Source organism: Phalangium opilio, unplaced genomic scaffold (assembly GCF_054372755.1).
Source record: "Phalangium opilio isolate 3A_F unplaced genomic scaffold, DU_Popi_V2 ptg000002l_1, whole genome shotgun sequence".
NCBI lineage: Eukaryota > Metazoa > Arthropoda > Arachnida > Opiliones > Phalangiidae > Phalangium > Phalangium opilio.
The window spans coordinates 12715691-12741266 of record NW_028324144.1 but is presented as its reverse complement, the minus strand read 5'-3'; the positions used below and the strand labels follow the sequence as shown (position 1 = coordinate 12741266).

Sequence of the window (25576 nt, the reverse complement as noted above, 5' to 3'; positions counted from 1 at the left end):
GTGGGTACTTGTATGTACTTTTAGGTACTTGTGGGTACTTGTATGTGCTTGTGGGTACTTGTAGGAACTTGTGGGTACTTGTAGGTACTTGTGGGTACTTGTAGGTACTTGTGGGTACTTGTGGGTACTTGAAGGTACTTGTGGGTACTTGTGGGTACTTGTAGGTACTTGTGGGTACTTGTGGGTACTTGTAGATGCTTGAGGGTACTTGTGGGTACTTGTGGGTTCTTGTGGGTACTTTTGGGTGCTTGTAGGTACTTGTGGGTGCTTGTAGGTACTTGTGGGTGATTGTAGGTACTTGTGGGTGCTTGTAGGTCGTTGTGGGTGCTTATAGGTACTTGTGGGTACATGTAGGCACTTGTGGGTACCTATGGGTACTTGTGGGTGCTTGTATGTACTTGTGGGTGCTTGTAGGTACTTGTGGGTACTTTTAGGTACTCGTGGGTACTTGTGGGTAGTTGTGGGTACTTGTGGGTAATTGTGGGTACTTGTGGGTGCTTATAGGTACTTGTGGGTACTTGTAGGTACTTTTGGGTACTTGTAGGTACTTGTGGGTACTTGTAGGTACTTGTGGGTGCTTGTAGGTACTTGTGGGTGCTTGTAGGTACTTGTGGGTACTTGTAGGTACTTGTGGGTACTTGTGGGTAATTGTGGGTACCTATGGGTACTTGTGGGTGCTTGTAGGTACTTGTGGGTGCTTGTAGGTACTTGTGGGTACTTTTAGGTACTTGTGGGTACTTGTGGGTAGTTGTGGGTAGTTGTGGGTACTTGTGGGTGCTTATAGGTACTTGTGAGTACTTGTAGGTACTTGTGGGTACTTGTAGGTACTTGTAGGTACTTGTGGGTACTTGTATGTACTTGTGGGTGCTTGTAGGTACTTGTGGGTTCTTGTAGGTACTTTTGGGTGCTTCTGGGTACTTGTAGGTACTTGTGGATACTTGTGGGTACTTGTGGGTACTTATAGGTACTTGTGGGTACTTGTACGTACTTGTGGGTACTTGTAGGTATTTGTGGGTACTTGTGGGTACTTGAAAGTACTTGTGGGTACTTATAGGTACTTGTGGGTACTTGTAGGTACTTGTAGGTACTTGTGGGTACTTGTGGGTGCTTGTGGGTACTTGTAGGTACTTGTGGGTACTTGTGGGTACTTGTAGGTACTTGTGGGTACTTGTGGGTGCTTGTGGGTACTTGTAGGTACTTGTGGGTAATTGTGGGTACTTGTGGGTGCTTGTGGGTACTTCTAGGTACTTGTGGGTACTTGTATGTACTTTTAGGTACTTGTGGGTACTTGTATGTGCTTGTGGGTACTTGTAGGAACTTGTGGGTACTTGTAGGTACTTGTGGGTACTTGTAGGTACTTGTGGGTACTTGTAGGTACTTGAAGGTACTTGTGGGTACTTGTGGGTACTTGTAGGTACTTGTGGGTACTTGTGGGTACTTGTAGATGCTTGAGGGTACTTGTGGGTACTTGTGGGTTCTTGTGGGTACTTTTGGGTGCTTGTAGGTACTTGTGGGTGCTTGTAGGTACTTGTGGGTGATTGTAGGTACTTGTGGGTGCTTGTAGGTCGTTGTGGGTGCTTATAGGTACTTGTGGGTACATGTAGGCACTTGTGGGTACCTATGGGTACTTGTGGGTGCTTGTATGTACTTGTGGGTGCTTGTAGGTACTTGTGGGTACTTTTAGGTACTCGTGGGTACTTGTGGGTAGTTGTGGGTACTTGTGGGTAATTGTGGGTACTTGTGGGTGCTTATAGGTACTTGTGGGTACTTGTAGGTACTTTTGGGTACTTGTAGGTACTTGTGGGTACTTGTAGGTACTTGTGGGTGCTTGTAGGTACTTGTGGGTGCTTGTAGGTACTTGTGGGTACTTGTAGGTACTTGTGGGTACTTGTGGGTAATTGTGGGTACCTATGGGTACTTGTGGGTGCTTGTAGGTACTTGTGGGTGCTTGTAGGTACTTGTGGGTACTTTTAGGTACTTGTGGGTACTTGTGGGTAGTTGTGGGTAGTTGTGGGTATTTGTGGGTGCTTATAGGTACTTGTGAGTACTTGTAGGTACTTGTGGGTAATTGTAGGTACTTGTAGGTACTTGTGGGTACTTGTATGTACTTGTGGGTGCTTGTAGGTACTTGTGGGTTCTTGTAGGTACTTTTGGGTGCTTCTGGGTACTTGTAGGTACTTGTGGATACTTGTGGGTACTTGTGGGTACTTGTAGGTACTTGTGGGTAATTGTGGGTACTTGTGGGTGCTTGTGGGTACTTCTAGGTACTTGTGGGTACTTGTAGGTACTTTTAGGTACTTGTGGGTACTTGTATGTGCTTGTGGGTACTTGTAGGAACTTGTGGGTACTTGTAGGTACTTGTGGGTACTTGTAGGTACTTGTGGGTACTTGTGGGTACTTGAAGGTACTTGTGGGTACTTGTGGGTACTTGTAGGTACTTGTGGGTACTTGTGGGTACTTGTAGATGCTTGAGGGTACTTGAGGGTACTTGTGGGTTCTTGTGGGTACTTTTGGGTGCTTGTAGGTACTTGTGGGTGCTTGTAGGTACTTGTGGGTGATTGTAGGTACTTGTGGGTGCTTGTAGGTCGTTGTGGGTGCTTATAGGTACTTGTGGGTACATGTAGGCACTTGTGGGTACCTATGGGTACTTGTGGGTGCTTGTATGTACTTGTGGGTGCTTGTAGGTACTTGTGGGTACTTTTAGGTACTCGTGGGTACTTGTGGGTAGTTGTGGGTACTTGTGGGTAATTGTGGGTACTTGTGGGTGCTTATAGGTACTTGTGGGTACTTGTAGGTACTTTTGGGTACTTGTAGGTACTTGTAGGTACTTGTGGGTACTTGTAGGTACTTGTGGGTGCTTGTAGGTACTTGTGGGTGCTTGTAGGTACTTGTGGGTACTTGTAGGTACTTGTGGGTACTTGTGGGTAATTGTGGGTACCTATGGGTACTTGTGGGTGCTTGTAGGTACTTGTGGGTGCTTGTAGGTACTTGTGGGTACTTTTAGGTACTTGTGGGTACTTGTGGGTAGTTGTGGGTAGTTGTGGGTACTTGTGGGTGCTTATAGGTACTTGTGAGTACTTGTAGGTACTTGTGGGTAATTGTAGGTACTTGTAGGTACTTGTGGGTACGTGTATGTACTTGTGGGTGCTTGTAGGTACTTGTGGGTTCTTGTAGGTACTTTTGGGTGCTTCTGGGTACTTGTAGGTACTTGTGGATACTTGTGGGTACTTGTGGGTACTTGTAGGTACTTGTGGGTACTTGTACGTACTTGTGGGTACTTGTAGGTATTTGTGGGTACTTGTGGGTACTTGTAGGTACTTGTGGGTACTTATAGGTACTTGTGGGTACTTGTGGGTACTTGTTGGTACTTGTGGGTACTTGTGGGTGCTTGTGGGTACTTGTGGGTGCTTGTAGGTGCTTGTGGGTGCTTGTAGGTGCTTGTGGGTGCTTGTAGGTACTTGTGGGTGATATTAGGTACTTGTGGGTGCTTGTAGGTACTTGTGGGTGCTTGTAGGTACTTGTGGGTACTTGTAGGTACTTGTGGGTAATTGTGGGTACTTGTGGGTTCTTGTGGGTACTTCTAGGTACTTGTGGGTACTTGTAGGTTATTTTAGGTACTTGTGGGTACTTGTAGGTGCTTGTGGGTACTTGTAGGTACTTGTGGGTACTTGTAGGTACTTGTGGGTACTTGTAGGTACTTGTGGGTACTTGAAGGTACTTGTGGGTACTTGTGGGTACTTGTAGGTACTTGTGGGTACTTGTGGGTACTTGTAGATGCTTGAGGGTACTTGTGGGTACTTGTGGGTTCTTGTGGGTACTTTTGGGTGCTTGTAGGTACTTGTGGGTGCCTGTAGGTACTTGTGGGTGATTGTAGGTACTTGTGGGTGCTTGTAGGTCGTTGTGGGTGCTTATAGGTACTTGTGGGTACCAATGGGTACTTGTGGGTGCTTGTATGTACTTGTGGGTGCTTGTAGGTACTTGTGGGTACTTTTAGGTACTCGTGGGTACTTGTGGGTAGTTGTGGGTACTTGTGGGTAATTGTGGGTACTTGTGGGTGCTTATAGGTACTTGTGGGTGCTTGTAGGTACTTGTGGGTGATATTAGGTACTTGTGGGTGCTTGTAGGTACTTGTGGGTGCTTGTAGGTACTTGTGGGTACTTGTAGGTACTTGTGGGTAATTGTGGGTATTTGTGGGTGCTTGTGGGTACTTCTAGGTACTTGTGGGTACTTGTAGGTACTTTTAGGTACTTGTGGGTACTTGTATGTGCTTGTGGGTACTTGTAGGTACTTGTGGGTACTTGTGGGTACTTGTAGGTACTTGTGGGTACTTGTGGGTACTTGAAGGTACTTGTGGGTACTTGTGGGTACTTGTAGGTACTTGTGGGTACTTGTGGGTACTTGTAGATGCTTGAGGGTACTTGTGGGTACTTGTGGGTTCTTGTGGGTTCTTGTGGGTACTTTTGGGTGCTTGTAGGTACTTGTGGGTGCTTGTAGGTACTTGTGGGTGATTGTAGGTACTTGTGGGTGCTTGTAGGTCGTTGTGGGTGCTTATAGGTACTTGTGGGTACATGTAGGCACTTGTGGGTACGTATGGGTACTTGTGGGTGCTTGTATGTACTTGTGGGTGCTTGTAGGTACTTGTGGGTACTTTTAGGTACTCGTGGGTACTTGTGGGTAGTTGTGGGTACTTGTGGGTAATTGTGGGTACTTGTGGGTGCTTATAGGTACTTGTGGGTACTTGTAGGTACTTTTGGGTACTTGTAGGTACTTGTAGGTACTTGTGGGTACTTGTAGGTACTTGTGGGTGCTTGTAGGTACTTGTGGGTGCTTGTAGGTACTTGTGGGTACTTGTAGGTACTTGTGGGTACTTGTGGGTAACTGTGGGTACCTATGGGTACTTGTGGGTGCTTGTAGGTACTTGTGGGTGCTTGTAGGTACTTGTGGGTACTTTTAGGTACTTGTGGGTACTTGTGGGTAGTTGTGGGTAGTTGTGGGTACTTGTGGGTGCTTATAGGTACTTGTGAGTACTTGTAGGTACTTGTGGGTACTTGTAGGTACTTGTGGGTACTTGTATGTACTTGTGGGTGCTTGTAGGTACTTGTGGGTTCTTGTAGGTACTTTTGGGTGCTTCTGGGTACTTGTAGGTACTTGTGGATACTTGTGGGTACTTGTGGGTACTTGTAGGTACTTGTGGGTACTTGTACGTACTTGTGGGTACTTGTAGGTATTTGTGGGTACTTGTGGGTACTTGAAGGTACTTGTGGGTACTTATAGGTACTTGTGGGTACTTGTAGGTACTTGTGGGTACTTGTAGGTACTTGTGGGTACTTGTGGGTGCTTGTGGGTACTTGTAGGTACTTGTGGGTACTTGTGGGTACTTGTAGGTACTTGTGGGTACTTGTGGGTGCTTGTGGGTACTTGTAGGTACTTGTGGGTAATTGTGGGTACTTGTGGGTGCTTGTGGGTACTTCTAGGTACTTGTGGGTACTTGTAGGTACTTTTAGGTACTTGTGGGTACTTGTATGTGCTTGTGGGTACTTGTAGGTACTTGTGGGTACTTGTAGGTACTTGTGGGTACTTGTAGGTACTTGTGGGTACTTGTGGGTACTTGAAGGTACTTGTGGGTACTTGTGGGTACTTGTAGGTACTTGTGGGTACTTGTGGGTACTTGTAGATGCTTGAGGGTACTTGTGGGTACTTGTGGGTTCTTGTGGGTACTTTTGGGTGCTTGTAGGTACTTGTGGGTGCTTGTAGGTACTTGTGGGTGATTGTAGGTACTTGTGGGTGCTTGTAGGTCGTTGTGGGTGCTTATAGGTACTTGTGGGTACATGTAGGCACTTGTGGGTACCTATGGGTACTTGTGGGTGCTTGTATGTACTTGTGGGTGCTTGTAGGTACTTGTGGGTACTTTTAGGTACTCGTGGGTACTTGTGGGTAGTTGTGGGTACTTGTGGGTAATTGTGGGTACTTGTGGGTGCTTATAGGTACTTGTGGGTACTTGTAGGTACTTTTGGGTACTTGTAGGTACTTGTAGGTACTTGTGGGTACTTGTAGGTACTTGTGGGTGCTTGTAGGTACTTGTGGGTGCTTGTAGGTACTTGTGGGTACTTGTAGGTACTTGTAGGTACTTGTGGGTACTTGTGGGTAATTGTGGGTACCTATGGGTACTTGTGGGTGCTTGTAGGTACTTGTGGGTGCTTGTAGGTACTTGTGGGTACTTTTAGGTACTTGTGGGTACTTGTGGGTAGTTGTGGGTACTTGTGGGTGCTTATAGGTACTTGTGAGTACTTGTAGGTACTTGTGGGTAATTGTAGGTACTTGTAGGTACTTGTGGGTACTTGTATGTACTTGTGGGTGCTTGTAGGTACTTGTGGGTTCTTGTAGGTACTTTTGGGTGCTTCTGGGTACTTGTAGGTACTTGTGGATACTTGTGGGTACTTGTGGGTACTTGTAGGTACTTGTGGGTACTTGTACGTACTTGTGGGTACTTGTAGGTATTTGTGGGTACTTGTGGGTACTTGTAGGTACTTGTGGGTACTTATAGGTACTTGTGGGTACTTGTGGGTACTTGTAGGTACTTGTGGGTACTTGTGGGTGCTTGTGGGTACTTGTGGGTGCTTGTAGGTGCTTGTGGGTGCTTGTAGGTGCTTGTGGGTGCTTGTAGGTACTTGTGGGTGATATTAGGTACTTGTGGGTGCTTGTAGGTACTTGTGGGTGCTTGTAGGTACTTGTGGGTACTTGTAGGTACTTGTGGGTAATTGTGGGTACTTGTGGGTTCTTGTGGGTACTTCTAGGTACTTGTGGGTACTTGTAGGTTATTTTAGGTACTTGTGGGTACTTGTAGGTGCTTGTGGGTACTTGTAGGTACTTGTGGGTACTTGTAGGTACTTGTGGGTACTTGTAGGTACTTGTGGGTACTTGAAGGTACTTGTGGGTACTTGTGGGTACTTGTAGGTACTTGTGGGTACTTGTGGGTACTTGTAGATGCTTGAGGGTACTTGTGGGTACTTGTGGGTTCTTGTGGGTACTTTTGGGTGCTTGTAGGTACTTGTGGGTGCCTGTAGGTACTTGTGGGTGATTGTAGGTACTTGTGGGTGCTTGTAGGTCGTTGTGGGTGCTTATAGGTACTTGTGGGTACATGTAGGCACTTGTGGGTACCTATGGGTACTTGTGGGTGCTTGTATGTACTTGTGGGTGCTTGTAGGTACTTGTGGGTACTTTTAGGTACTCGTGGGTACTTGTGGGTAGTTGTGGGTATTTGTGGGTACTTGTGGGTAATTGTGGGTACTTGTGGGTGCTTATAGGTACTTGTGGGTACTTGTAGGTACTTGTGGGTACTTGTAGGTACTTTTGGGTACTTGTAGGTACTTGTAGGTACTTGTGGGTACTTGTAGGTACTTGTGGGTGCTTGTAGGTACTTGTGGGTGCTTGTAGGTGCTTGTGGGTACTTGTAGGTACTTGTGGGTACTTGTGGGTAATTGTGGGTACTTGTGGGTGCTTGTGGGTACTTCTAGGTACTTGTGGGTGCTTGTGGGTACTTGTGGGTGCTTGTGCCTGCTTGTGGGTACTTGTGCGTGCTTGTGGGTACTTGTGGGTGCTTGTGGGTACTTGTGGGTGCTTGTAGGTACTTGTTGCCTCCTCCATAGGATTAACATTATATTAAATTTTGGAAGCTCGTCACACTGGTTTTATTAGAGATACGGGGATATCTTTGATTGTGTAATAGTCCTATTTGCCCCTTCCCTCCTTTGTTAACATTTGCTCCATGGGATACACCATATACGGGAAAAGCCTGGAAAACTCAGGGAAGTATATGGGGAAAAGCCTTGAAAACTCAGGGAAGTATATGGGGAAAAGCCTGGAAATCTCAGGGAAATTTGTTTTCCAAAAGATGTATGAAGCTTGTTATGGAACATATGTTAAAACTCATGGTTTTATTTATATAAAGTTTTACCAAGAAGCGATATCTAGTTTACTAGGGAGAAAAATATTAGAATTTTAATGTGTGGAGTCTGATTACCCTTGAACTTTCTTAGTAGTCTCGTGGACCACTGACCCCCCTCCGATTTAATTTTTGAACTGGACCAGTGAATTTTTAAACTGGTCATTTGCCCTGTGTCACCGCCTTATTTCCCACGCTGGCGCGAGTTGCTTTGCGTTGTCGAGTGCGTGATGGAGTTGGCTATGCCTGGAGTCCCAACCTTGAAGGAGAGAGGAATGGAGTAGAATCCCCCATACCTATAGCGTTGCCTCTGTACCCCCACCTACGGCAACACAGTCCTCTCAGCATCCTCAGCGGTTAGGTAGGGTCGTACTGGACGAAATTGTAAAGGGTGCTCCCTCTATCTTCAAAATAGAAGCTAGTTCTCATACAAATAAAATGGCGCTCCGCGGCAGCACTTAGCAATCGCCTACCGAAGGGTAGGGGCGTGCGCGAGGTACATAGGGAGAGATACGGTGCCGCAGGTCGCCCATCATCCTTTCCAATCCATCTCAACTCCCTTATCACTGTCCCAACCTACGGGACTTCCAACCACTAGCATAGCCCACTCGATCACGCTCTCTTTTCCCCGGCTACATATTTTGAAGATGGCACTTTTTACGCGAATTAACAATCTTGGATCATCTTTGTGAACTTTTAGGGTAGCCCTGACTATATTTTGTTTAAGGTTTTAAGCTTAATATCAAACAGACGTTAGTTTATGCTACAAAAAAGTGTGAAATTGAAAATCTCGGATCGTCTTTATGAAGTTTTAAGGATATCGGAATTTCATATTGGGCGTATGACAATTTTGAGCTAAATGATAAACTGACATAAATCAGCATTTTTAAAAATTTTGTAAAATTGTCAATTTGGTCCTATTTCTGGAATTTTTAGGGGGCGCCTCGCGTTTCAATAAATGATTGTAAAAAATTGTATTATGTTAATTACAATAAGAATACAAACTTTAAATGATTTAGGTTTTTTTTGAAGTATCATTATAAATAAATGTCTGATTGAGCTAAAGTTATGGTCCCCTATATATATGTTTCTGCTTCGTGCAGATTTTGAAAATGTAAAACAGTTTCTTAACATTCTTAATTAAAATGAAGACTGAAGGAACAGATATTAATCAAAAATGTCTTGATTAGAATCAAGACCTAAAAAGTATCGATAAGACTGAGGTTATCACTTGTCTGAAGGATCAGATATTAATTTTTCTTTTTAATTGAAACTTAAATGTATGCTTAAGAAAAAACAACGTTCCATTACCGTTTTCCGTTGAAATAAATTATTTTACTGGTAATCAATTTCAAAAATTTACTTATCTCGGCTTTTCGACCACAATTCCATTCCCCGAAAACATTTTATCATTACATTAATTACTTTTGGGAGATAACGTGTCAAAATAACCTATAAAACAATAAAAAACTGTAATAGCGGTCTGTTAAGCCATGACAACAACCTTTAAAAAGTTACAAGGACTATATAACCCATTCGAGACTAACAGGACCTGAGCAAACTATAGCTTAACCTGCTACTAGTACGAAGAGGGAGAATTGATGTAAACTGGAGTTGAAATTTCATCATGTGCGACATGCGGCCCAGAAACTCTCCCATAGTCCCAGTGTGTGTAGAACATAATGTTTTTCGCTGTTATCTGCCAAAATCAATCTTTCTAGGTAGTGCCGCCTCCTCAATTAAATATTTCATGATATATTAAGGTTTGAACGAACAAAATCCTAGATTACTATTTTCACTACCATGTCCCTCTGCTACCTTGAAGCAAAATTTCCTCTCTTTTTGCTGCTCATTACCGGTGCCATTCCCTTGACTTTCTGTTCGTTATAACTACTATCATGAGTTATTTATTTCAAACCAAAATATAAAAAAATGGATTATTTTTCCTTTTGTGCTACTTAGAATATAACGTTGTGCCGCGCCTTATCAAATAGTCTCTAACCATTGTTAGAAACTAGAGAGAGAAATCTGGCAGTAACATTGATCATGCCCTGAACTATGAGAAAGAACAATACGACGGTTCACTAAATTACACTTGATATTACATCATTTTGCAAAACCGCGAGTAAAAATGTTACTGTCCCTATTGAATTTGGCGCCATTGGTTTTAGAATAATTAAAATGTTCCACTGCGAAGCGTGCTGGTCACGAATGGGGATGTAACGTCTTTAGGAACCTTTTAAAACGCAAAAACCATACACGTACTCTCCCGAAAGTAATTAATGTAATGATAAAATGTTTTCGGGGAATGGAATTGTGGTCGAAAAGCCGAGATAAGTAAATTTTTGAAATTGATTACCAGTAAAATAATTTATTTCAACGGAAAACGGTAATGGAACGTTGTTTTTTCTTAAGCATACATTTAAGTTTCAATTAAAAAGAAAAATTAATATCTGATCCTTCAGACAAGTGATAACCTCAGTCTTATCGATACTTTTTAGGTCTTGATTCTAATCAAGACATTTTTGATTAATTTATGAATGTGTTGATTTGCTACGACATATGGAAAGAGAAACAATTTAAGCTAAACTAGAAATGGCACCTTATAGTGTCGTGGTCACTGTATCCCGCGAGTATTGAATTGGGCAGACATTTCTCAAGTCTATAAGTCACTCTTCGTAACTTTATAGTGTATGAGAGACATTGAATAGCCTAGCTTAGATCGTTTTTTGGGTGCTGTACAACCTTACCAAATTGGAAACCACACGGAGTATTCAAAATGATTTTAGTCTTTGTTATTAAACAGGACGCTAATTTGACATGGTACACTGATAATCCGGATTTTACACCGTGTTTTCAAAAGACAATTTTAGTCTGGGTGCCATGTGCAATACTATGGTTGTTCTTTCGTTGGAAGTGTCTGTGATCGTCAAGGCGCCACGGAGAAGCTTTAGTTTTTCTCACCTTTCCATTACGAAAAGTGTAAGTACTTCTATACTCAATGAGCACCTTTATAGGACACAGAATCCTGCCAAAGCTGGGTTCTTGTTCTTGGGAATGCTTATTAGTACCTTCTGAAGCGTAATCGTTTAGAATTTCGAAAAGTTCTCAATCTGGGAAGAATTGCGAATGCCGTTTTAGGAATTGTGTTTCTTTTTGACGTTTGACATAAACAAAGTTGGGGTTTATGACGCTGAGTTGTTTCTTCTGAGAACCTTCATTCGAAAAGTGGACTTGATTTCTTAGTCCAAAGTTTGTGTTATTTTTGGCCCTTCATTGTGACATGTCCTGGAACTTTAGAAACACTTCTAGACAAATCCCCAGGGACGATCCTTCATTCTTGTGTTATTTTTTCGAAATCCAGTCGAACTTCGTAGAATGTTCATAAAATATAGTTGTTAATTCTTAACTTGTCGTTACAGCTCTTGACTTTGTTACTGGCCGCAATTAGCGTCTTAAAATTTGGAAAACAAATTTTAGCACGGCGATTTGCAAGTTGTTGACAATTTGGCGGTCGTCCTCCAATTCGGAACATATGTAAGGCAATTTGTTAAATTCTTTTCGAGATGAAATAAACTGAGATTTCTTGTTTCAGATCCTGGCGTTATTTCTCATTATTTGTGGCAGAGTGGGAGGTCCGGTTTTGTCAGGAATCCTGACAATGTTTTGGTTTCTCTTAACACTTACGGAAACGATTACACTGAGGTCCACCATCATGAAATACTATTTACATGTTAGTGACAATGTTTTCCAATTTTTAGCTATACCTTAGCGAGTTAGATTGGTATTGTTCTACGTTACCGAGTAAGAAATTAACATCATTACCAAGCATAGCCAATAAGGGAATCTTGATTTGCATTACTTGTTTAAATTATTTAAACATAAAAATTATGAAATTTTCCAGAATGACAAAGATGATTATTTTGAGCTGGTAATTGAGTCTGTAATTTACACTCTAGTAGTAGTTACCCTCGTATTACACACACTGACTGACACTGCGCAGCACTACGGGAAAAAATACATATTCAATGGAAGAAAAATCTGTTATATTCTAAATATAACACAATATCATTAGGCCTAACCAAAGCATTATTTTTTAACTTGAAGAGATCAAAGGAAGATGATGCATCCTTTTGTTCTCGCGTCGTTTATTCATGGATTACCAGGTAAATCTGACGTTCTTCTGCTATTACCTATAATTGAAGAAGTTATTTCAACGAAGCTGATTGTAGTTTAATTCTAACTTGCAAATTTTTATTTTAAATTTTTTAAACGAATTGTAGCGCCTTGTGGAAAGGTTGGAATAAAAAAACTTGAGCCATCGAAAGTGTACGACTTGAATGACGCAGAGCGAGCGCTGACTGTCTCGCGCCTTTTCGAAAAACACTGGAAACCCCAAGCTAAGACCAAAATTGACGGCGAAGACATGGAAATTTCGAAAGAACGAAACAGAACAAAATATCGAAGAAAGTCGATCACTTGGCCTTTGTTGAGGACAATCGGACCTTGCTTAATTTCTGGAGTGGTATTTCAAGTTTTGGCCGACGTAGTGTCTTTTGCCTGCCCCTTCTTGATAGGGTAAATAATTTGAATATTTTGGCCATATCAAATCAAGAATTAAGGCTAATCAGTTCTTGCATTGAGGCCAGCAACAGTCAGAAATGTGCAGTACTCTTAGACATAAACCTTCCTTTTTCTATTGGTCACCTAATGTTAAAATTAAAGAACGTCAGTAGTTGAGCTTATACGGTGTTGGCAACACTGCAATGAGCTTAAAACTAGCGAAAGACGAATAAATTTCCATTAGCTCTTAAAGCGCCACGACCCATTATAGATCGAGTAAAGCATTTAACTCATTTCTGTCTTTAGTTCCATTATTGATTACTCTACGAGCGAAGATCCTTTGTGGAAGGGGATTTTCTACGCTTGCCTTTACGGTTTGGCCGGTCTTGCACAATCTTTGTTGCAAGAAAAGGCAGCGCCGTTTTCCACACGAAACTAGGACTGAGACTTAAATCGGCCACCATGCACGTTCTCTACAAAAAAGTAAGTTCGTATTATTTATGAAACGCTATAATTCATTAGTGATATTCGTCAAAGTAGACATTTCGCTTGACGAGCAGCGATCGACGTGACTTGACAATGGGCGAAATACTGAACACGATGTACGTCGACACGAACAGATTCCAGGTTCTGTCGTTGCAGCTGAGTCTTTTGTGGTCGGTCCTGGTACAAACAGTACTGTGCTTCGCCTTTCTCTATCAAGAATTAGGTTATTCAGCCTTTGCTGGAATCGTACCTATTGTTGTTCTTCTTCCACTTAACTATATCAGCACCAAGAAATACAAAGAGTTTCAGGTAAAATTTATCCAATATATACATCAATACACCTAAAAATAAATTCATTCAAAATTTACAACGGCCTTACGAGTTTCTAAACCGGGCTTTCACGACTGAGGGGTGATCTTATTGGTTCGCTTAGAAATGCGCAGAGGCAGAATTTTAGTGTCAGAATGTTTTCAGCCAATGAAAAAATGTCACCTTTGAGTTTGTATTTCTGTTCACTAGATGGCGCTTGCTTCATTTTCAATCTGCCCCTTAACGGGCGTATATATATGGCCAGCTTGTTTATTTTATTTTTAGGTCTATTGATTGAATTCGTAAACGAGATAAAGGTACTAACGTTTAGAAGTACACAGTTATTAGTTTTAAGTATTAAGGGCAAGGCCCGCAACCTATTGCTACAATTGAAGCTCTACTTTCGCAACCCTGGTTTATGCTGTATTATATAAAATTACCAGAGAGTAGATCGTATTCTCATTCTTGAAAATGGAAGAAATGGTGCGTTAAACATTAACTTATAATACAATATCGCCACCGGGGGAGTTCTCCCGTTCGTTTAATAGTGTTATCTATTATATCTAAGAGGGCGAAAATGAATCGACTCTCACGCTCGAGTGCTAGTAACAAACTGAAACTTTATTTTAGAGGGCGCTGCCCTCTACCATAGGGTTCAGTAGTACAAAGGGGATAGTACAAGATATATGTTATAAAGATAACTTATACAATATATCACAAATAGGTTGAGCTAATGAAACTCAAGGACAAGAGGATGAAAATGATGAGTGAAATCCTGAACGGAATCCGCGTCTTAAAGCTGTACGCCTGGGAAAGATCGTTTCAAAACAGCGTTCTTCAAATAAGGAGAGAAGAAATTGCACTCATGAAGAAACAAGCCCTCTTCCAAGGAACAAACATGTTTATAACATGTGCTATACCGGTTTTGGTACGAACGTAAATATTAAGTGTATTACAAAGAATTAGAGAGCGCGGTGTATCCTTGTCCATCGTTGTTAATCTAGATTCCCTCTTCAGCAAACACGACGGAAACTCGACAATATATTGCTGTTAATTTTTACGGTCTAGTACAGCGTAACACAGGTCCACGAAGGAGAATCAGAATTTGAATGCGTCACTGATGTCGTATATGGCTTTCCGGGATATGCCATAGTGAGTACCAGTTGAGTTTCCGTCGTCGCGAAATTGAGTTGCGCGAGAAGCTCCAGAAACGTAAGTAGAGATGGAGTGAGAACAAAGGTAGACGGACTAAATATTTTTTGCCGTTACCGTGCCAGTGGTCCATTCAAAACAAAATCTGTTGTTCATCTGGTTCTTTTAACTAACTCCAAAGCTTACTTTTTACTTCCATATTAATTTTAGTGCCTACATATATTCTATCTAAATATTCAGATAACTTCCCCGTGTTTCGCCGTGTGTACTAATTGACGACGAGAACGTTCTTACCATGAGGAAAGCCTTCGTCTCCTGGCAGTTGGCACGGTTATTAATGGTGTCAATGCTTTCTTTTTCGGAAACACTAAACACTTTAGTTTTGGTAAGAACAGTGTCAATCAGATTGAAGGGAAGGTCTCGAGAGGAATCTTATCTCTAAATGTAAATATAACTAGATTTCTTCTACTTGGAATCTTTAGGGTCACTTTCTTGACCTTAAAGGGGAAGAGGTTTAAAAACCATCACCCCTGACGTCATGCATAATTTGAACTAATTCTACCGGACAGCTTTCCACAGTGACAGTATTTTCTTGGACGCTATTCTTTGCGTTTGCAAAGAGCTTTTGTTTTTAGAAAAATACTCAGATAAGATTGTACTGTTGACCCTCTCTTTAATGAAAGCTTAAATGACACCAATATAGTAAAAAGTGTTCACTACAGACGCACGTCTCAGTGAAAAGAATTGGAAACTTGTTGAGTCGTGATGATATAAAGGATTATGTGGAACATATGGCAAGCAACACAGAAAATGGTAAGTAACATGACTGAACGAGAAGCTCAGGCAAATTTAACGTCAAACAGATTTACGTTCGACCAAGAAGTTATATCTAGTATCTCAGAGAGAAGGTATAAATTCGCCAGATTTCCAGCTTTATCTCCAGTCCAAACGTAGGTCCGGACTCCGGAGTTAATCCCCGTCTCTAAATGACAACCAGCATCTCATTGGTTCTTGAAAACTCACGTCAGTGCGACGACGCGAGTGACGAAAATTACAGTCTTATTTTCCGACTGAGGAGAGGCGAAATAGCCCGGCGCCTCCTTTTACGTCCCCCCTTGTATTTTGAAAGGTTACTGGGACTATGGCGCGCGAATACAAAGGCATCTTATACGTTCTCTCTGAGATACTGATATAACTTCTTGGTTCGACTTTTAGTGTTTTAACCAATGCGCGTGTCTTTAGCAAAGCCAATTGTCAAACCATGTTATGAATTCAAATTATTTAAGGTTTTCTAGTTATTGTAATTTTTGAGCAAATCGATCAAATTTCGAGCAAGGAATCCATAAACATCGATACAATAATACAATCATAAATGTTTTTTTTTATGAAAATTTCAGCAATTGAGATTGAGAAGGGAATGTTTTGTTGGAACTTGGAAGACGAAGCACCTGCGTCTCTTCGGGGCATAAATTTGAAAGTGCCCCGCGGCTCCTTGGTGGCCGTGGTGGGTCCGGTGGGCTGTGGAAAGTCTTCCCTCATGTCTGCTCTGGTTTCTGAGATGCCGAAGGTGGAGGGGGAGGTGAGAGTGGCCGGGAGAGTGGGATACGTCACTCAACAACCCTGGATCCAGAACGCCTCACTCAGAGAGAACATACTCTTCGTCGAACGCATGGACAAGGAAAGATACGAGAGCGTCACACGCGCATGCGCCCTACAACCGGATCTCGACCAGCTTCCAGCTGGCGACGAGACGGAGATCGGAGAAAGAGTACGTATCAATGGAAATATAAAAGTGAACATATGCCCATTGTAAGCGTGTATGATCTTTAACCGGGAAGATGAGGATCCCTCCTTAAAAGCGTGAAACACAACACTGCACTAATTTACATGCTGTTTAGGGTATAAATTAGAGTGGCGGTCAAAAACAAAGGGTCAACGTGGCCAGAGAAATTTATCGAAACGTTGATGTCTATCTCTTGGATGACCCATTGGGTTCAGTTGACTCGCACGTGGCCAAGCATCTCTTCGACGAAGTCATTGGAGCAAATGGATTACTTCATAATAAAGTGAAAAGCCTATGGTCTTATATAGCAAAGAGTGAGATTTCCGAAAATAATATAGGTTGAAAGCAATTTACCTTAACATTTGTGCATTAATCTAAAATGGATTATGACACCTCGTTTAAGTTTGTGGTAATCTTTGAACAAGGCGACAAGAATAATGTTCTGACAATCGCTTTAAAGCGTAAACTTGTTACAAACGATTCAAGGTCTTTGTCAATAGCTGATCAGAAAGGAAAATTTCAACCGGCAGTTTCTCTATTGGTTAATTACAATTTTTTAAAGCGTAGGAAGCCAATGACTAACATAGTAAACGCACATGACCCTTGATCTCTCATCCTTTAAGTAGCCTGTTTATGTAATATTTTTGTTGCTTGAACAATTCTTCCTCAAACAGACGAGAGTTTTGGTGACGCACAACTTGAGCTTCATCCGAGAAGTGGACGAGATCTTCTTCATGAACAACGGACGAATCATCGAGAGGGGAACCTATGACGAAATTATGAGTCGTCAGGGAATGGCCAGAGATTATTTCGCGCAGCACATGAGCGACGATAATAAAGAAGAACCGTCGTGAGTAAACTGAGGCTATATCTACATGTGCATATTATATAATGATTATGAACCAAGTCCAGCATCGGATGATAGGTTTAAGTCATAAATTTGCAGTGCTCCCCAATAGTGTAGGTTTTTGAACACCCATAGTATTAGGTCTGTTTAGGTTAGGCTAGGTTTGTTGAAAATCAATAGTATTAGAGTAGTAAAAATTATGTGAGGTAAGGTTCAGGTAGGAAAACTGTAGGGCTAAGAATTGTTCCAAACTTTAGAATAAAGGCAAGCGCACACCTATCGTCATCGGACGGACCGGACGTATCGCACCGGAGCCTCCGAAATGAACTAGGCCCATGCGTGTCGCGAAGCGAGAATATTTTTTTAGCCAATTTAGTTCGCCGTGCTTTTACGCTTGGGGGCGCTTATATTACCGTAAAATAAACAAATTTCAACCCTGTGACCCTGTCGACTGCTTAAGTATTTGGGCCAAGGTCACGGATTACGTATATATTACTCTTACTGAATTATTTTAATTGAAATAATTTATTTTGTTGTCATCAATATAATCTAACCGAAAGATTCAATAAAATGTGAATAGCCCCAAAAACATTTACGTTAATTGGATGAAACTTTTCACTATCATAAAAATTTTATGACTGACCCCTAAAATATCAACGATAATTTAAGGAAGGCTCCTGTCACAACGGCAAAATAAGCGCCATCTCGTTCACATATATGGTGAAAATATTTTCCTTAACAAACTGGATATTTCCCCACATAAAATTTGACATGTGGAGAACGCCCCCTTACACTGTAAAACCGAGCCCTCTTTAGCATAGGAGAAGGGATGAGGGTATGAATTTTGGAACAGTCAAGGTCATTCAGTTTTTTTATGACTCTTCATAAACCTATTGAAAAAAAACTATATAAATTGAGGGTGAAGTAGGAAATCAAGTGATTTTTAATCGATTCTTCTACTAATTAAAAGACCAGTCAAACATAGCCAAACATTCAGCCGTGACCGTTCCTTTTTTTAATTTTTGATAAAGCAAACAATCTACCATTTAGAGATCCAGCGTTCATGGGCTGAAGAAGTCACGCCCCGCTCACGCCAAGAAAGACTTCCTAGAGAGGAGCTCGAGATTTCTTATTGTGTTAGGAAAGGGGGAAAAATTTAACCCCCTATCCATGGAGCTAGAAGGAGTTTTTATCCCAGCAGAGACGTACGCTATTCCTGCCATTGTAATTGTTCACTTCCTAGGCAAATTCAATGGACTTCTGTCCGTACGGAGCTAAGACAAAAAATCGCTCTCCGAATGCTGAGATTATATGTAGATAAAGCAAAAAATGGCGCTCTTTTATGATTAGGCAAATTTGCTAGGTTTACAACATTATTCCAAGAAAACTCTAAAATAATACTACTTTAAAAGTTGAAAAGTTATTCCGCTAAGTGATTTAATACGGGGAAATGAGAAAAAAATTCTCATTTTTCTAAATCAATAAAGAAAATAATAAAATAAACACACTACTACCCACTACATTAAGCCTAGTTTGAAATTTCGCGCCTTTTGAAAATTCCCGAGCATTTCCTCTGCGTATGCTCAATTGCTCATACGCGGGTCGGAATTACGGAAATCCGAATGCTCCGAATTTAGTGTGCGCAGTCGAAGAAAATTATCCGATGCGTGCGGTTCGTCCGATGACGTTAGGTGTGCGCTTGCCTTAACACTACTATTTCCCAAAACAGCGGCTGCTATTTCTAAAACAGCAGTTTTGAACAACGCTGCTGTTTTTTGAAAGCGCGGTTGCTATTTCGGGAAATTCTCTTTTGGAAACTGCTGATACAAGGTACACCCCACTAAAACACTAATTAAGATCCAAAACCCCAGTACCATTTAAAATTTGAGCAACACAAAGTCGACTCCCGCCTTACGCCTCAATGTAAATGTTTGTACTTTTTGCATAGATTGCTCTGGTTTTAACCCGTTTACTGTAGTGGAAAGATTTCATATTGCATCCAAAGGAAAAGTATCGCTTTCGGATGAGGCGAAATTGATGACTAAAGAGACGCTCGACGAAGGAAACGTATGTACATACATACTGTTTAATAGAAAAAGGGTGTCTGGAGACGCAGTCATTTTTATTCATTTCTTCATAACTAACATGTTCTCCAGTCATTTCTTCTTGTGATATGGTTTATCACATTGCAGATATCCCTGTCACAATTTAAAAAATACTTTAAAGCCTATGGGATTATATGGTGTGCTATCATCACTGGTGCTATCATCATTAGTGTATGCTTTAATTTGGCGAGTGTATACTGGTTGTCGCTGTGGTGCACGGACTCCAAAGAAGATTTTCAAGCGAACCCAGACTTGAAAATAACCCGTGTTGCGGTCTTTGTAGTTCTAAGTCTAAGCTTCTCCATTATGGTATCGGTCCACACAATCACAAACATCTTTCGCTGTCTACGAGCGGCAAACTTTCTACACGGTAAAATGCTCGATAGCGTATTTCGTTCTCCCATGTCCTTCTTCGACACCACTCCCATTGGAAGGATACTGAATCGTTTCTCCCAAGATATCGACGCCTTGGACCAGCAACTATCTCCAGTGTTAAGACTGACCGCTGTCGGATTAATATTTGTTATTCTTTTGACATTGGGCCATGCAATATTTTTACCATTATTCATAATTCCCTGCGTTGCTGTTACATTTGGATACGTTTTACTTCAGGTAGTTACTCGATTTTCCTCTTTCTTACAAGCAATTACTCAGTATAACTCGACCTTGAATGTTTTGCTCATGTACGTAAGAAAATCGTATTTCATTTGTCTTACGAGAGAGCCTTGCGTTGAGAAGAATGAAACTTTAAATCCATTCGCATTACATCTCAAGTATACAATACTTCTCTTCGAGCAGGGTAATTGCAGAATAGAATATTCTTGATAACACACCAACGTTTGGCCCTCAGGTAGCGGTTACTGAATTTTCCCTCCAAAACTAGATTCAAGCACCCGCATCTGTGTTCCGCGGCTTAAGGTTGAGGGGAAAGGGGTAGGAAATTTTTTTGGGACTCGACCAAACTTTTTCTCTCTAGTGTAGGCGCGATGGAAGTGGCATAAAATCCTCAAATTTGTTCACTAATGCCAAGATCTATTACCACTGTTAGAGCTCTTTAATTCTAGTCCCTTATCCTACTTCTGTGACGAGATTAGTAAAATATGTACTCCTCGAAGCAGACGTTATTATTTCGGCAGATGTGATTTATAAGGGCTAGGGTAACCACGAAAGTAGTTGAAATTAGTACAGTTGGTGACGGATGGTGGATTGAGGTAAAGTCTCCATCTGCGGACACGGGCTAGTCGGCACTGAAGCAGGCCTGTCAGCCTCCGCCGTCAAGGCCTATATTCTCTAAAATTTATCGTTTAAACGCTTGGTTTACAGGAGTGAACCCAATTAAATAATATTCAAAATAATGTTATGAGAAGTTACACATATATGTAGTTTTCAGACTAGGAAGATTCACACCATTTACACCAGGAGGCCAGGTTACTTGGCAATGCAGTTTGTTCACCAAGTAGCCTGGCCTCCTGATGTAAATGGTATCAATCCTCCTATTCTGAAAACAATGTATCCGCCACCATCCCAAACGGGCCGGGCACCAGTGCTAGGAGAGTGAGTGCGTATAAGAAGGAGAGTCAAAGAGGGAAGGTAACTAAAACGGCACAGCCCGATATATCTCTCATACACACCTACCTCGGCAAAGAGGCAAGGAGCGAGACGTCACGTTAATTCATTAAAAAGAAACTTCAACAAGTGGACCCTAGGGCTCGTAATAGCAGCCACATCGTTATCTATTTAACTAGCACACAAATAAAAAGAAAAAATTCAAAGACCCTAAAATAATCAGAAGTTTCCGACCCCACAGATAAAAATTCAATAAGTATCCGACCCCACAGATAGAGAGGTACCCTTCCCTGATACCCGACACTTTAGAGAAAAACTACGGGATGAAAACTCGAGTGTTCTGTCTAGTATCTATGGCTCAGTGGTAGCGTGTCTTGCTGCTGCGCCAGCAACCCGGGTTCAAATCTCGGGTGCGATGTGAAAATTTTTTAATTCAAATGAAAGCTCTAACTGAGCTCAGCTATCCCTATTAGTGGGTTGAGGAACTATCGAGTTCCTTTTAAGCTAAAATCTAACGATAACGAAAGCGACAACCCCGGCCACTACTACTACTACTACGGCTCGGGTCAAACAAAGAGCCTCATCGTATATTACGATGTGGCTAAAAATCTTGTTGTATAATGAAGTGACCAGAGCATATTATCCGGAACGGACATTCACGGTTAAACTTGGCCAAAGTGAAACGCTTCTTTCGGAAGTAGGATGAAAAACAACAAGCTGCCACAGCAGAAAGGACACTCGTGCGGGATATGTATGATAATAAAAAAGTGAAAAATAGGGGCTAAAAAAGCAAGCATGAGGTGAAAATTTCTTTACTAGACGCCATACCTTCAGTTTTGAGCGAAATAAATATTAACTTTACAGTAGAACACGTAGCAGACAGCGTAAGTCTTCAGAATGAAAGTTATTCCCTAGCACCATCCTTAAACCACCGCACCTTCGTGCGCCACCATCACTAAACCACCGCACCATCGCCGGTTTGGGAGGAGGCGGAGTCTATTTATCCTTTTTTGTGTCTTCAACTAGAGTTCGTTCTGGTGGAGTCACCAAATAAGTGTTTACTTAAAAAACTCGAAATCGGAGTGATGGGGATGAAAAGCCCCAAACAGACGGTGTTCCTGTCGCCTTGCATTGCCAAAGCTATGCTAGAGAGACCTTGAAAACCGGGATTAATACTCGCGCGAGGGGGATTCTCCCCCGCACGAGTAAAAAGCAGCTAGTTATAAGCGATAATGCGATATATTATATGAAAATATGAGCCAGATCTAACCGCCTGAACATTCATGCGAGGTCTTTGAACAATACTTTTTGATTTCGTCTCAAGATTACGTGTGTTCTTGTAGCGTTTCTTCATGACGAGCAATCGCCAATTGAAGCGTATAGCTGGCTTGAGAAATTCGTTCTTGTTTTCGCACGTGGGAGGATCAGTGGCTGGCAGCGCTGTCATCAGGGCCTGTGACGACAGAGGGCACTTCGAAGGACAGTTTCTGAAACTGATCGACGAAAGCACTGCCGCTAATTACATGATGAGCATGGCACAAAGGTATATCTCTCGCACTGACTATGCTTTGTCGAATTTCGAATTATGCAAACTGAAAATGAAACGTAGGCCTAGATGCAAATGAAAGCAGACCTTCCAAGCCTAATTTCAACTACACTTTCTTTTAGTGGTTAATAAAATACGTTCTTCCTTTTCAGATGGCTAGCAATACGTTACAATCTCTTAGGCAATTGTTTGATGTTTTGTACCGCTTTTTTCGTTATTTTGAACAAAGAGACTATGTCAACCGATTTTGTGGGAATGATTTTGGCTAATGCTGATTATGTAAGTGCAAACAAGTAAATCGACTTCTCTTCTAGAACCAATATCCCTGTCGTCCTCGAATATGTGTTTAGCACTTATTTCTGAGAACGATAACTTAAACATCTTTCATGCTAAGTGATTATTTACCTCCTACAATTAAGTACCAATATTATTATTGATCTTATAGCTTCTACAAATGATCAAAGTCTTTATCACTTCATTTACTGGTTTGGAAACGAATACCGTCTCCGTAGAAAGGGTTGACGAGTACTGCTATTTGCAGCCAGAAGCTGAGTGGGAGAAACCAGAATCGCAACCGCCATCCGCTTATCCTCAACGAGGAGAAATCATATTTCGCGACTACAGCACCAGATATAGAGAAGGCTTGGATTTGGTCTTGAAGAACATAGATGTCAGGATTGAGGCCCAGGAGAAGGTGGGAGTAGTGGGCCGGACTGGCGCCGGAAAATCGTCGCTGACGCTGGCGCTGGCGCTCTTCCGTCTCAATGAGGGGGTGCGCGGTCAGATCGTCATAGACGGAGTGGAAGTGGAGGGATTGGGCTTGTCCGATTTGAGATCGCGACTGACCATCATCCCCCAAGAGCCCGTCCTCTTCTCGGGCACACTTAGACTCAACCTGGATCCTTTTGGACAAAACGATGACCAGCGACTGTGGGCCGCCCTTGAACACTCGCACCTGAAGTCCTTCGTGACGTCACTCGAGCAGGGACTGGATCACCCCGTGGCCGAAGGAGGACAGAATCTGAGCGTCGGACAGCGTCAGTTGGTCTGCTTGGCACGTACTTTGTTGAGGAACACCAAGATTCTGATCTTGGACGAAGCCACGGCCTCGGTCGACATGGACACCGACGATCTCATTCAGGAGACCATCAAGAAGGAATTCACCAACTCTACCATTATCACCATCGCACACAGAATAAACACCATCTTGGACTACGACAAGTTAGTTTACCAACATATTAAACTGGCTTAATCGAGTGATTCTCTAATTCGTCTTTTAACTCTTCATAGGGTAATGGTTCTCGATCAAGGCCGAATTACGGAATTCGACTCTCCACCTGCTCTCTTGAAGAATGATCAATCTATGTTTTATGATTTGGCCAAAGATGCCAACGTACTCTAGATCACTTTTATTATATTCACTGTTTCATTCAAAGTTATTTACAAATAGTTCGTAGTCTTTTGAATAAGGCCTAACCTCTTTCACTTGTTTTACTATTATTATTTTTACATCTTTCTCTTTACGTCTTACACTTGTGGTATTCTCGTCGATAAAACTATTTAAAAAAATACATAATTATGAACACTTGAGTGACTTGACTCGATTTGGGATGATTTTATAAAGATTTTGTCCCGGATCAAAAATATAAGCACTAGGCAATTAGTTCTAATATCCACCCTGTGCGCCATTATGGTATGTTTTTTACAGAATGAAAGATACTTCAGCCATCCATATCCATAGTACTACGTATTATGGATTTCCAACTTGGCCGAAAAGGCGGCCACCAAATATGTGCGACACCGGTGGATGTGACGCGCTGGACCTAAGCCAAATTGAGTCCAGCCTGAGAACTTAGGTCACGTGGGAAAAAGGAAGTAGTGGTACATGCGGCGTCTGCTTCAAAACGTGGTCCGCCCCTTAAGGGCCGCCACTAAATGCATACGGTTTGCTGCATACAGGGCCTCTTCAAAAGGTTTGCACAGATGCGTAATAATAATACGGTTGGCCAATTTCAAACGATTTGAAAGCAACCAAAATACTAATACGCATAACAGCAAACTAGGAAGTATCGAAACGCTAAATGCTAACTATTAAGCGGGATAAAAAGGAAAATAATCATTTTGACACTCACAGACGACAAACAAGCATATGTCATTTATAATAATACTTAATAAATTTCGAAACTATGCACCTTCAATTAGCAGTGTAAACTTAGAAGTAGGGTGATTCCAGTTTTTCTAACTATTATACTTGACGATATAAATTGGTGAAAATTCAGGATATTTCTTCCAAACTTTCAAATCCATATGTTATGGTATCTTTAATATTGCAATCCTACTGTTTCTACTAAAAACATTGCTATTTCTTATTCGCACTCTGGCACACAGATGAACGGACGCGTCCGACTACCATGCTAAGGTTATGGACGGTATGCATAAATGGTTTGTAGCAAACCGTATGCATTTAGTGCCCGCCAATTTGGCATTTCGCGCCAAAATTAAAACCAACTTCCGTCCCAATTTAGAGGGCAGAGAGGAGCGGAAGAGGAATCAAACTGTCTGCTTTCTCTCCACAACGGGCGCCAGAGAGAAATGCCTTGTGGAAGGTAAGAGTTGGAAATCCATAATACGTAGTATTTATATAAATTCATGATATAACTCCCGATTTAGTGGAATTAAGTTTTGAAGTTAAGAATATATATAATTGATGTTTCTGGTTTTTTTTTCTTTGTACTAAAATTACTATTGTAGTACATTTTTAAGTTGTTATTATTATTTACTTGCCTTATGCATGTAACAAGGCACTTTTGCCACTTATTAGTTACTTCTGATACCACTTTGGTTTCTCCTAGAGTGGGATATAGACCGAGTGGGGAAAGGTGAAGCCCCGCCCATTGACATGAGCGATGCCCTCCAGGCTAACCTTGATGCTATCGTTAGGTGGGGCTCATCTCATGGGCTCAGTTTTAATATTGGCAAGTGTAAGATACTCACCTTGGCCGCAGGAACCCCTCTTTCGATAACTCGATTAATTCGGCTCCCTTAACTAAGTCTCTTTGCGAACGCGATCTAGGCATCCTAATAGACTCCCTTCTCAAAATGTCAACCCAGTGTTCAAAAGTCGTCAAGCGCGTGCGTAGCATCACGGGTATGATCCGCCGCAACCTAAATTTCCGGTCCTTACCCCTTATCAAAACATTATACAAATCTCTGGTGCTCCCCATATTCGATTTTTGCTCCCCAATTTGGTCTCTTAAATTGGATCTTAACGCCTTAC

General features: G+C 41.8%; 2 protein-coding genes across 2 annotated transcripts; both read left to right on the top strand.

Annotated features, from left to right (window-relative positions):
• Nucleotides 1-12062: 12062 nt before the first annotated feature.
• LOC149719861 (ATP-binding cassette sub-family C member 3-like) lies at nt 12063-16842 on the top strand. The gene is made up of 12 exons (XM_089863361.1): nt 12063-12108; nt 12226-12520; nt 12913-12988; nt 13046-13300; nt 14025-14228; nt 14369-14452; nt 14753-14837; nt 15022-15107; nt 15175-15265; nt 15850-16220; nt 16363-16518; nt 16639-16842. Exons 1-12 carry the CDS (start codon nt 12063-12065, stop codon nt 16840-16842), a joined length of 1953 nt encoding a protein of 650 aa, XP_089719487.1.
• Nucleotides 16843-16909: 67 nt separating this feature from the next.
• On the top strand, nt 16910-23757 carry LOC149719860 (ATP-binding cassette sub-family C member 1-like). The gene is made up of 7 exons (XM_089863291.1): nt 16910-17085; nt 19358-19986; nt 21380-21450; nt 22097-22296; nt 22452-22578; nt 22745-23520; nt 23590-23757. The coding sequence occupies exons 1-7, from the start codon at nt 16970-16972 to the stop codon at nt 23699-23701; spliced, it is 2031 nt and encodes a 676-aa protein (XP_089719417.1). The 5' UTR covers nt 16910-16969; the 3' UTR covers nt 23702-23757.
• The last annotated feature ends 1819 nt before the right edge of the window (nt 23758-25576 follow it).

Bases quoted from the DNA above. Each gene is read 5' to 3' on its own strand.
- LOC149719861 (XM_089863361.1), top strand. From the start codon at position 12,063: ATGATGCATCCTTTTGTTCTCGCGTCGTTTATTCATGGATTACCAG. The intron at 14,453-14,752 runs GTGAGTACCAGT...TCTTACCATGAG, and splicing joins GCTTTCCGGGATATGCCATA to GAAAGCCTTCGTCTCCTGGC. The intron at 16,519-16,638 runs GTGAAAAGCCTA...ACCTCGTTTAAG, and splicing joins ATGGATTACTTCATAATAAA to TTTGTGGTAATCTTTGAACA.
- LOC149719860 (XM_089863291.1), top strand. From the start codon at position 16,970: ATGAACAACGGACGAATCATCGAGAGGGGAACCTATGACGAAATTATG. The intron at 21,451-22,096 runs GTAGGATGAAAA...GTGTTCTTGTAG, and splicing joins GTGAAACGCTTCTTTCGGAA to CGTTTCTTCATGACGAGCAA. The intron at 22,297-22,451 runs GTATATCTCTCG...CTTCCTTTTCAG, and splicing joins ATGATGAGCATGGCACAAAG to ATGGCTAGCAATACGTTACA.